A 12,827-nucleotide genomic window follows, 5' to 3' on the forward strand; every position below is an offset into this window, starting at 1 on the left:
TGTTCAAGGCAGAGAGCAGCGATAAATAGTACTCTTCGGAAATAAAAGCCGTCCGATAGTCGGGAGAATTCTAACAGAAGTAGCGTTGGGTTCGGAAAAAAAACGACAGTAAACGTAGACTGACGAACCGTAGCTAGATCCTGCGCATTTCTGAGAATTGTACTGAACAGGGCAATATCAATATCTACCCTAAAACTGACCAGCAATCTCAAAAGGAGTACTAAAATAAAGTATAAAACAAATAGGTAAAATGTTAGTTATCAAAACAGTTACAAATGACCTGCTTACAACACAGAAACAATTCTGTTAGCACAGTTTCTTTCCTCGCATATTGGTGGTTGATGTGCACGATCCGGTTAACAGCCGCAAGCGCCGGTGACACCAAGCGAGGCCACCGCACATAACCAGCAAATAACTGGGAGAGCGGTGCGGTTGTGCACCTAACCGGAAAGCTGGCGTGTCGTGGGCAAGTCCCGTATGGAGGATACTATCTCCGGACTGGCGATCTCCTGACAATAGGAGCTGTCGCTACTGATGTACTGCGAGACAACTTACGGAGTTCGAGAGTAGAAGTGTTTTCGCAGATAAATAAAGGCACCCGCGCAGTCATTTCTGCGGCACTGCAGGACAGGCCGGTCCAAGTTTTCAGTAAGATCGCGGAGTTGAAAGGCACACCTCGCAACTTTAAATTCCCGTATTCGCTCTGTATTTGTGAATACTGGTCGTGCCGCTGAAATTCGGCATTTGAGCATTTGACGCCAAAGAAAAACGAAGTAGCGTTAATTCGACAGACACTACACAGCGTTTATAAAATATAGTGTAAACAAACATTTAGTTTCTATGTGGACATAAGCTGAATGCTTGCGGTGTTAGGCGGTACGTTGAAAGAAGCCGGGAGCTCATTGCTGACTGCACAGTTTCTTAAAGGGGGATAACTGGGAAAGAGGACCAAACAGTGGGCATGGTTTTTTCGTCTTCTTTAGTGGTCCATCTCAACTGTTTTTCTTTATAAAACGGCACTGTGAAGGTCTAAGGAGTGAAAGACCTGCGCCGGAATTTTTATCTCTTGGAAAACAATAACAACGTAATAGCTAGCCTAATAATAATAATCTCTGCAAAAAATAAATAAAACTATAAATGACAACAGCGCAGGGATCACCAGCTCGAAAACAATGGAACCGGCCGGAATATAAATCAATCAACCTGGACTACCGTTTCTGATTCCACATCTTTTGATATATACAAGCATAGAATAAAATAAAACATAATTTGTAAATGTTCTAACGCCTGAAGGGATAAAAAGGCAGCATAACTAATATATTTGTACTTCATGTGCTCAAATGAGAGCTCCGTATTTGTTTTATACAGAATTTTTGAAGTTGTTTTTTTTAATTCATACATGCCTTTGTGAAGTAAACACCAAGAAAGTTTCCGACTTAAGGAAGAGAAAAGGGGAAGCGCCACAAAAATGTACTTCATCAGTCTACTACAGGTAAGGAAAAGGAAACGCTAATTTAGAACTTTGTGTCATAGTTTAGTTGCTGCTTTTGTGCTGATTCGTCCATGACTTTGCTATGCTTTATAATTGTATAGTAATATACATAGCCTACAATTAATTAATTGTCCTGACGGACTACCATAGGTGGAAGTGCCATACTCTTTATATAGCCTATATTTACTATTTATTTTCCAGCGTTCAAGAGAAAACGAAATGGAAACTTTAATACGTTTTCATTGAAACGTGGTAGAATTTCGGTGCAATGGTATATAAAACATATTAGCAAAGCGTTTTAAAGTTGGTATTGCGCCATCTAATATTAGGCTACCGTCTAGGTACACGTCATGTAGGCTATTCCGCCTATTCATAATCTCCGGTTGAAGCCGGTATGTACAGTAACACGGTATGTAGCGAATTTTTATTATCCTTCGGGTGTCCATAAATAGGTAGGCTAATAGTAGTAGTATATCACACTACTGAGTTGGCAGTAGTATAGTATTATTATTGTTAATAATAATAACAACTATAATAATTATAATTATTATAATTGTTATTATTATTATTATAATAATATATCTACAACTAATTCTATGTGCAGGTATTATTTATACCAGACTGCCTAATTGAATTACTAACAGTACTGAACGACTGCAAATAGACGCTTAATGATGCGTTACTGTGACGCCAGTGCGACATCACGCACGCACCATCCCCGTGCCCCAAATATTGCGGGGAGAAAATTGTGATCGCTGATCGTGACGTGTTTCTCGTGTGCAGCCGAGCATCTTGCAAGTGCGTGTTACTTCTCAGTTCTTCTTTTGACTTTTAATTTAAACAAGTTAGTGCGTATACAATGACACAATAATAAAAGGACATAGCCTAACTCCAGTTATACTGAGGATTGCACGAAGCCAAATAGGCCGGGATCCTGCTAAGTTTTTTAAACAGCAACCTCTCCCTATGCGCAACTGACGGGCATGAAAATAACATTCTAATAGAACCATTGTTTTATTTTTGGCACGTGCATATTTAAGCACTCATATGCCCTACCAAGGGAATTGATTTATAAGGACCCACGAGATGATTGCAGGCCTAATTAATGCTTGAATTTGAGAAGCAGGCTACATATGTACGTTTTCTTCGCTGGATTCTCTCAAGAGTCTCTGGGGAGATCGCGGCGAGAGAAATAATTAGATTAATATTGAATTAAAGGTGGAAACTGAACCATGCTTTTGCATGAAATTTAAGGTTTATTTAAAACCTTTTGTCTTCACAAGTGTCACTGCTCAAGGCTAAATGTTCATTGACCGACATTCATTATTTCTGGAGTGTAATCATACAGTACGAGGAAATTGTAATATTACCACTAACAGTGTGGATTAATTACCCTTTGCTAAGCAATTATAAACACCAAATATCATTTAAATAGACTTTCTATTCACTCTCAGAAGCACATTATTTTCGATGGTAGCAAATGGGTACTCCTGTGCCTTTTACAGTAACCATTAAATGTTTTAATATATTGGCAAAATGCTAAATTCCTACATTTAAAAGTATTAAATGAGTCTGCAAAATCATCCATAAATCATATTCCTCTGAGTGGTATTGTCAATTTTATAATTTACCCTGGTTCAAAGTACTTTCACAATACAAAACTGGCAATTACTTATAGCATTTTCTGATCTTCATTTTTTATATTACGTAATTAAAATATTTCCAGTAAAATATTTTTCTTAAGACTGATGCTTTAGAAGGTAAAGGTTTTAGCGGATTGTCTACATCCGGTTAGTCTCAGCGTTGCCAACCTTGGTCAGCTGGCTGGCATGAGTATGTACACGCATTTACTTGCATGTAACTGTTTTATTGCCCTGTAAATAGTCTGTAGTATCACGCCCTGCTTCCTCCCGTTGCTGTAACTGCTGTAATGTTACTTTAAAAGCAATATCATCCACAATCCTGTAGGAAGTGACAATGCTTATGGTGAGAAAACAAAGGCATAACCCCAATCTCCTGATTTTTGTGATGTTTCATTGTTTTAATTGCCAGTATATCACTCTCCTCCCTGTTTCCACCCTTGTTGCCGGTTCGAATCCCACCCTCGGCAGAATAGTAACACGTCTGTTGGACCATTGAGCGAATGCTCCTGGGGCACTGGAGGATTAGCTGGCCTGGCACTTGGACCCCGAGCTTCACTCTAAACTATATACATGTGTGCATTTCGGAGGAGATCAAGATGGGTTATGTGAAAAGAAGCATTCCGATGAAAACCATCATTTACATTAGCTCAATCTTGAATCATCATGAAGAATGGTTATCTTAAGCTTTCAGTTACAATCCTGTAATATGTCTAATAGGATGGATTGTTTTCTTTAAACAACAATAAAAAACCAGACAACTCGAAATTGACCTGGAGGTTAATTCATTTCTGAATCATTCTTAAAGAATTTAAACCTTTTTACCAATATGTTGACATATTTGATATGAACAGGAAAAGGCACTTCGTAGTAGGAATGGCCCTAATTATTCTTGGTAAAACTTACAGCTTTCATCAGAGAAATATTGTATTTCTGAATGTGTATATCAAAGATACCCTAAAACATGCAATACAGTGACATTTACTACTGCATTAGTTCAGTATACTGAACAGAAAAATAAAACATTCAATATAAAGTTCAAGCAATTTTACGAAATGTGCAATATTGCATTACGTAATTCTGCAATATTTTTCTTTGTTTCACCTACATTATCTATATTGTTTCATCATATAATTAATAATCCATGTGGCCATGACCAGGAGACATGCACACATATTTGATAGATGGATGGATAAAATAACTTTAGATATTAAAAAGTAAAGGGTTTATTAGAAAATCCCACTAAACAAAGAGCACGCAATTGTGCAAGAAAACTTTGCGCTCTCTATCCAGCTTGTGATGCACGAGAGGCTGCTGTCGCAACGAAGTGTAAGTAACCCTGTTGCCAGTCGGAGAAAAATTGAGGGCCATTTTAAGTATTCGGCAGTTATGTATCCTGGCTTGGAAAATATTCAAATTAAACTGTAAAATGCCTCAAAAACAATTAAAACAAGACGTTCAAACGAGGTGGAGCAATACGTTATGTATGTTTCTTGTAGTCAAAGTAAAGATTTTTTTGCTTACATTTTTTCTTCTGTATTTACTAGTTTACAAATTTTAATAACATATACAATATTTATTATATATTTATTATATTAAATATTAAAGTAAAAGAGCTCTTGTATCCGAATCTGTATCAGCATTCGTAGTTCGGAATCGGATCGGAACTGAAAAAATGTGGATCAGCTCATACCAAGTAAAAAGCTACAATATGCAAAACAGGTTTATGGTAAATATTTCTGCAGATGGATAATTTCATTTGTACCTTTAATTAATATGAATCTAAATAAATAAAATATGTTTTGCTTTGTTATATGCATTTATTGATATAGTGTAAGTCATACTAATGTGACCAAACAGTTAAAGAATTGCCCAACATCCACAAATCGTCCATCTGTTTCCAGCAGAACCCCTCCTCAGCTACTCTTCATCAGTAACACTACTACTGTGCTAGATTTGGCGAAACTCATAAAACTGGTGTTTTTCCTTGCAGTCATCACTTTGCTGTCATCTAGATGACTTCCTTTACTAGCTTCTCATTAACAGTTGTGTACAGACCAGTAATACGATCATCCTCGTTCTTTGTACATTATTGTGATGTATACACAGGCTCATATTAGAGAACTGGGTGATGAATATTATGTGCATTTTCAGCCACTTCAATCATCCATCCATCCATTATCATAACCGCTTAGTCCCCACTGGGGTTGCGGGGGGCCCAGAGCCTATCCCGGGAACAACGGGCGCAGGTGGGAACCAACCCTGGGTGGGCACCAACACACCACAGGGCGCACACACTCACACAACTACAGGGCCAATTTAGACACTCGTCAGCCTACCCTGCACGCTTTTGGACTGTGGGAGGAAACCGGAGCCCCCTTCAATTATTTAACACAAAAAACCTAAAAAATGAAATTTTGTTGACTGCTGTTATGTGGCCTGGAATGGGTAAACAGCTATTATACATCCGTGAAATGGCAAAGACAGAGTGGCACTATGTTCCAGCAGAATTAGGTCAGGCCCTTGTTGATTCTGTCTTGGCTGCTCACAGTACCACAACAGTCGATTGAGAGGGACTTTCCAGTTTGTCAATCACCTGTAACCATCTGTAGCTGCCTGAGTAAGGCTATAAAAGATGAAAGTGACAGCCCTGTATTCTCTCAATTGCATAATTGTGATTGAATAGTACAACCACCAACCAAATAATTACACGGACAATAATTTTTGGCTCAACCACGCTTATTAGCACAATTGACTTGAGGTGATCAAAGAAGTGTGAAAAACAGGTGTATTCAGAGGTTGTAAATAGAATATTTTATGAGTATAATTGTAATCCAGCCATCTTGGACATTGTGAAATGTTTATAGAGACTGTCTTACTTCCAGATAAAAGAAAAAAAAGACATTTCTCATTCCTGATTAAAAACAGCCCACTCAGATCATTCCACATCGAAATCAGAGATGTTTGGCATCTTTAATGGTTGTTTGTAGTACACATATATAAGACAATTAAAACCCGATGTTGAAATTATTATCACTGTAACTAATAAAATTCATTATAACTAATTTATGGAAGATTCAGTGGGTAGTACTGTTGCTTCATATCTATATAGGTTTCCTCCCGCAGCCTGAAGACACGCATTTATGGGAGCTGCCGAGTGAGTGTGCATGTGTGCCTTGGGACGGACTGGCATCATGTTCCAGGTTCCCTCTTCCTTGTGCCCCATATTCTTGCTTGTATCTCTTGCATTGTTATTACTCATGTTGGCAGCTTTAACTTGTTTCCTGTGTGTAGGGGTGTAGCTAGAAATTCTGTGCCCCCTGAAAAGTCGCCCGAGGCCTCCATTACATTTCATAATTTTATAATTTGATTTATTCAAGGGCCCCTCTAAATTTCTGGGCACCCAGAACCTGCCAGGGTATCCAAGCCCCTACTGCACCTATGTGACTGTGCTGTCCAAACATCCATCCATCCATTTTCTGTAACTGCTTGTCGTATTCAGGGTTGCAGGGAATTCGGAGCCAAACCTGGAGGCTGTGGGCACAAGGCAGGGATGGGGCACCAACCCAACACAGAGCACACTCACACACCATTCACACACTCACACACCATTCACACACTCACACACCATTCACTCACTCACACACCATTCACACACTCACACACCATTCACACACCATTCACACACTCACACACCATTCACACACTCACACACCATTCACACACTCACACACTCACACACCATTCACACACTCACACACCATTCACACACTCACACACCATTCACACACTCACACACACTCACACACCATTCACACACTCACACACCATTCACACACTCACACACCATTCACACACTCACACACCATTCACACACTCACACACCATTCACTCACTCACACACATGCACACACGCATAAACTTTTCCATTTTGAAGAATTACTGATGCTTTCAGGAATTGGTTAACTTATTTTCGTCATACTGTTCTGTGAGGGTTAATTTTCCTGTGTTACTTTAACAAACAGTATTAAAAAGAAAACAGCCAATAGTAGGTCTCAAATCATAAAGTTTAATATAATCTGTTAGAGGCCCACTCTTATCTATTTGTCTTTTTTACATGACTTAGTAAATAAACTCAGCAGCCTTTGGTTTTATTAACTGTACTCTATTTTTACTTTATGGCTTCAGTAAAAAATCTCCCAACAGAAATGGTCTTATTCTTACTACCTTTTTAAATGATTTCTGTGAAATAAAACTCCAAGGTTGTCATAATTGCCTTAAACCTATAGTTTATTATTATTTTTAATACTACCCAGGAAGACTTAATCCACTATTTCCGCATTCATTACTGGAATCCAGCCATTTAAAATATTTTTCCTAGTCTCTGATAATAAAGAAGCTGTTTACCAGCATCCAGCCTTAAGAGTCTAGTCTTGCTGATGCTCTTAAGATGTATGTGCGATGATGTGGTAAAGCCTCATTTTCATGCCACAGCTGATAATTGCTATTTATTAGCTGGTAGGTGTATTCTTTCAAGATCATTGAATAATAAGACCTTCAGTCTTTCAAGAATAATAATACATTAAATTTAAATATGAATATAACCCAAAGACGCTGTAGTCAGGGGCGCTGTAAAGGGGGGGTAAACGATGACAATTCTCGGGGCCCATGACTGAGAGGGGGCCCAGAGAAGCCCCCAATAAAATTGTGGTGCTGATAGTAAAAATTAGTTGGGGGCCCTGTCAAGATTCTTTTCATGGGGCCCAAAATCCTTAGCAGCGCCCCTGGCTGTAGTCTGCCAGTTCTTATTATGTAATAGTGATGGGTGCAGATCCTGGGAACATGCTGATCACTAGGATTATGGTGCACATTCCCAACAACTGCTTCCATGCAGCCGACTCCATGCTGCTTCGGCTAAACTGGAGGACAATCAGACAGCAAAGCATCCAGGAGACATAAAGGGAGGATTTGTGTGGCATGTAACTTTGCACAGATGTCTAGCCTATTTGCTAATTCTCAAGCCTCGTCTGGTTGTATTCTTACAGTCTTGCAAGTCTGTAGTCCTTTGCTTTGACTGTCACCTTTAAAAGCATTTGAAAGCACAGCACACAAATGGTACAAGTGTGTCCTTTATACTGAGCAATATATGTAGCATGCAAGTGGTATCAATTGGTTTGACCTGAGATGCTGAACTGGATGTAGTACAAAAGCTTAGCATGTATCATTGATGGCATGTGTAAATGGCTTCTTTTGTTCTCCATAAAGAAATTATAGGCTTACCAAAATATATACAGTAGTAATGTTTCCAGATCAAAAATTTGTGTTGAGTTTACAATGGGTTGTGTAACAAAACTACCTTTCAAATGATACATTAATAGAATCCTTAGGGATATAAGATATCATGAATAGTCAGTGCCAAAAAATGAACAAAAGTGAAAAGAAAAAGAAAGAGAAAGGAAAAAAAAACAGGAAAGTGTCAACAAAGCAACTTAATAAACATGTTGCTAAAACAGTCCAACGGAATGTTGTATTAATCCTGACCTGAAATGAGCTTCAGATTCTTTTAAATAACTTCAGATGGCCGACTTTTTCTAATTTGTAGAATTTCTGGAGGCAATATGATGCTGCTGTTATTAATCCAATAGTTCTATCAAGTTCTACTGCGGGAGTAAATGGCTCAGATGTGGACTCCAGTTCTCAAGTGTGTGCATAAACGGGGAGCAGTTTCTGCTGCCTAGAAGCAAAATCGGAATCTGTTACTGATAATGTTTAAATTTATATTCAGTGAAAGTAATGTTGGAACGTGTTTCAGTGTGATTTCCTGCAAAGCAAGTTCTATTCTGTGAAACATTTTTTGTTCATTTTCTTATTATGATGAAATGTCAAACTCAAAACAAATGTTTTTAAAAAAGATTTGGGCAGATCAAACAGAAATATTTAACATCAGCTGAACTGAATTCTTACTGCATCTTTTATGTAAATTAAAAACATAAACCAGCTTTTTTTTGTAATTTAATGAAATATTGCCATGCAAAAAAAAATAAAAAATTGAAAACAAGGGTTCCATCCCGGGGATGATGCAGTGGCACAGTGGTTAGTGGTTGCATCACATTTCTGGGACCAGAGTATGAATCTCTGTGTGGAGCTTGCATGTTCTCCCCATGTGATTGTGCAGTTCTCTATGAGTACTCCAATTAGAACCCACAGTCCAAAAACAAAATGAGGTGAACTGAAATTACTAAATTATCCATGGGTGTGTGCGCCTGTCCTACAATGGGTTCAATCAATCAGTCAATATTTATATATCACTGTATTAACCACAGGACTATAAAGTGCTTGACTAACATTTTAAAAGAAGAAAAAGACAATATAAGACTAAGAAAGACAATACAAGAAAAATACAAGCCTCTAGCCCCATCCTGGATTATTCCCAGTAGGCTGGGCTTTGGACCTCCATGGCTCTGAATAGGACAAGCAGGTACATGAAATGGATGGGTGGATGGATGGATTCCATCGCTTAACAGGTATCACGTGGTATGCTATGTCATACGCAATGTTGAAGCTTGGAACTGGACTTCTAGATCTTATCCTGTAAGAACGAATTATACCACTGCATTTTGTGATAACTCAATAAAACATGACAAATATTCATCACATAATGTGGTGTTATTACATAATGCATTGTCACACACTATGTCACATAACATGTGACAATGCATTATGCAGTAACACTGCATTATGTATTAACACGACAAAAAGACGTAACATATTTTCATTCAATAAATTTGGATACATTTTTAGGGGTGTGTTTCCTGAAAGCTTTGTGACGCCAAGTGGTTTCTTATCTCGCACTTAAGATCATTTGTTTATTAATGAGTGTTTCTTAAACCCTTTGTAACTATTGTTCGTTCGTTCGTTCGTTGGCGTCCTCAGTCTCGGAAGACTATGGAATTCTGCGTCCGGATAGGTTACTCCATGGCTTGATTGCAGCGTCTTTGGTGACTGTAGAGCCCAATTCTGGATGTACAGCTCCTGGTGCAGTTTTGGCAGATGAAGACGGTGTCTGGTTTCACTGAGGATTTCTCCACATTTTTTCTGCGTTCTCTCCTCTCTGCCCACTGTAGGTGTCGCTTTTGTTCGTAGCTGTTTACACCCGCCTTGACGGTTCGCCTCCACCCACTGCGATCTGCTGCTGCAGGTTCCCATGTTGTGGGGCTGATGTCGCAGGCTTCCATGTCACGCTTGCAGACGTCTTTATAGCGCAGTGCTGGCCTCCCCACTGGTCTGACGCCAGAGTCCAGTTCTCCGTAGAGGATGTCTTTGGGGAGCCGTCCATCGTCCATGCGATGAACATGGCCGAGCCAGCGAAGGCGGCGCTGAGTGAGCAGAGCATACATGCTGAGGATGCCAGACTTTTCCAGGACAACCGTGTTGGAAATGTGGTCCTGCCATGTGATCCCCAGTATCCTTCGCAGGCAGCGGAGATGGAACGTATTGAACCTGTGTTCATGGCGGGCGTACGGGGTCCATGTCTCGCTGGCGTACAAGAGGATGCTGAGGACACAAGCCTGGTAAATACGGATTTTGGTGTTGATGGTCAGCATGGTGTTCTCCCACACCCGTTTGGTGAGGCGTGCCATTGTTCCAGCGGCCTTGCCGATCCGCTTGTCGATTTCAGTATCAAGTGATAGGTTGCTGCAAATGGTGGAACCCAGATAGATGAACTCCTCCACTACCTCCAGAGTGTGGTCACCAATGCAGATGCTGGGGGTGCTGCTGACATCCTGACTCATAATGTTGGTCTTCTTGAGGCTGATGGTAAGGCCGAAAGCACTGCTAGCATGAGCGAAGCGGTTAATGAGTCGCTGGAGGGCTTCCTCAGTGTGGGTTGCTAGCGCGGCGTCATCGGCGAACAGCAATTCCCGCAGGAGTATGTGACGCACCTTGGTCTTGGCACGCAGACGGGCTAGATTGAAAAGCTTCCCGTCTGTTCTTGTGTGGAGGTAGACGCCGTCATCGCAGGAGTCGAAAGCGTAAGAGAATAGTAAAGAGAAGAAAATGCCGAAGAGTGTGGGAGCAAGGACGCAGCCCTGTTTTACCCCGTTGTTAATTGGGAAGGGGTCTGATGAAGAGCCGTCGTACTGTATTGTGCTCTGCATGCCCTCGTGAAAAGATGTGATCATCTTGAGTAGCTTCGGGGGGCATCCAATCTTGGAGAGCAGTACGAAGAGCCCCTTTCTGCTGACAAGGTCAAAGGCTTTGGTCAGGTCGATAAATGCGACGTAAAGCGGCTGATGCTGCTCTCGGCACTTCTCCTGCAGTTGTCGCATTGTGAAAATTATGTCCGCTGTCGATCTCCCAGCTCTAAAGCCACATTGTGACTCTGGGTAAACTCGCGCGGCGAGCATTTGAAGCCTGTTGAGAACCACTCTGGCGAAAGCCTTTCCAGCGATGCTCAGGAGAGAAATGCCCCTGTAGTTGTTACAGTCGCTGCGGTCGCCTTTGTTTTTATAAATGGTGACGATGTTGGCGTCGCGCATGTCCTGAGGGATGGTGCCCTCGTTCCAGCATTGACAGAGCAGTTCATGCAGACGGGTGAGCAAAGTGGTAGACTTTCCGGCCTTGTACACCTCGGAGGGTATGCCGTCTTTGCCTGGAGCTTTTCCGGAGGCCAGGAAGTCTATGGCTTTGCTGAGCTCCTCTGGGGTAGGTAAGGCATCAAGCTCCGTTAAGACTGGCAGGGCCTGGATGTGCTGCAGAGCATCTTCGGTGACGACAGTTTCCTGGGAGTAGAGTTCCTGGTAATGCTCGGCCCATCGTTCCATCTGTTTGGATCTGTCCGTGATAATGTCGCCGGTTGATGACTTCAGTGGCGCGACCTTGGTGGCAGACGGGCCGACAGCCTTCTTCATGCCTTCGAACATGCCACGGGCGTTGCCGCTGTCAGCAGCTTGCTGGATACTCAGGCAGAGGTTCAGCCAATACTCGTTGAGCTTCGCGTTGAGCTTCGCACCTAGCCTTCCTTAGTGCAGCTAGAGTGCCCTCTGAGGGGTTGTTCTTGTGCTTGATGAGCGCTGCTCGCTTGGCTTCTATTGCAGGCTCAATCTCTGTGAATTTTGCCTCGAACCAGTCGGGGTTTCTTCTCTCCTTCTCGCCAAATGTGGCCATGGCTTGATGGTATATAGTATCCCGAATGAAACTCCACTTTTCCTCTATGCTGCCTGTTGGGGGTTCCAGAAGGGCTTGCGTGATGGATTCTGCAAACTTGGTGCATAGATCGGGAACAAAGGTTCTAGTTACGTTGATTTGTGGCCGCCCTTTCTGCCTTGTGCGATAAACACGCTTGGGCTGAAGTCGCAGTTTGCTGCCGACCAAGGAGTGGTCTGTATCGCAGTCAGCACTATGATAGCTGCGGGTGACGAGGATACTGCGCAGCATAGTCCTGCGTGTGATGGCCAGGTCTAGCTGGTGCCAGTGGTGGGATCTGGGGTGCCGCCATGAAACTCGGTGATGAGGCTTGGTGGAGAAGAACGTGTTTGTAATGCAGAGGTCATGGTAGGAGCAAAGCTCAAGAAGCCTCTGACCGTTCTCATTCATTTTGCCAACACCGAAGTGGCCTAGACACATGGGCCAGGAGTCGAGGTCACTGCCCACCCTTGCATTAAAATCACCGAGTAGGACTAAGGCTTCTGAGG

General features: G+C 41.6%; 1 protein-coding gene across 4 annotated transcripts in view; it reads left to right on the top strand.

Moving 5' to 3' along the window:
- Positions 1 to 427: 427 nt before the first annotated feature.
- Positions 428 to 12,827, top strand: part of LOC111856802 (corticotropin-releasing factor receptor 1) — a 69,897-nt gene continuing 57,497 nt past the window's right edge. For 2 of the 4 annotated variants that reach the window (XM_023837049.2, XM_023837051.2), the window contains exons 1-2: positions 428 to 648; positions 1,414 to 1,492. In XM_023837049.2, coding sequence (XP_023692817.1) covers positions 1,469 to 1,492 — 24 coding nt within the window. In that variant the 5' untranslated portion in view covers positions 428 to 648; positions 1,414 to 1,468. Of the gene's footprint in view, positions 1,493 to 12,827 lie in introns of all 4 variants that reach the window. The other 2 variants (XM_023837048.2, XM_023837050.2) reach the window with 1 other exon arrangement.

The sequence above is a fragment of the Paramormyrops kingsleyae genome, chromosome 5 (assembly GCF_048594095.1).
Source record: "Paramormyrops kingsleyae isolate MSU_618 chromosome 5, PKINGS_0.4, whole genome shotgun sequence".
Taxonomy (NCBI): domain Eukaryota; kingdom Metazoa; phylum Chordata; class Actinopteri; order Osteoglossiformes; family Mormyridae; genus Paramormyrops; species Paramormyrops kingsleyae.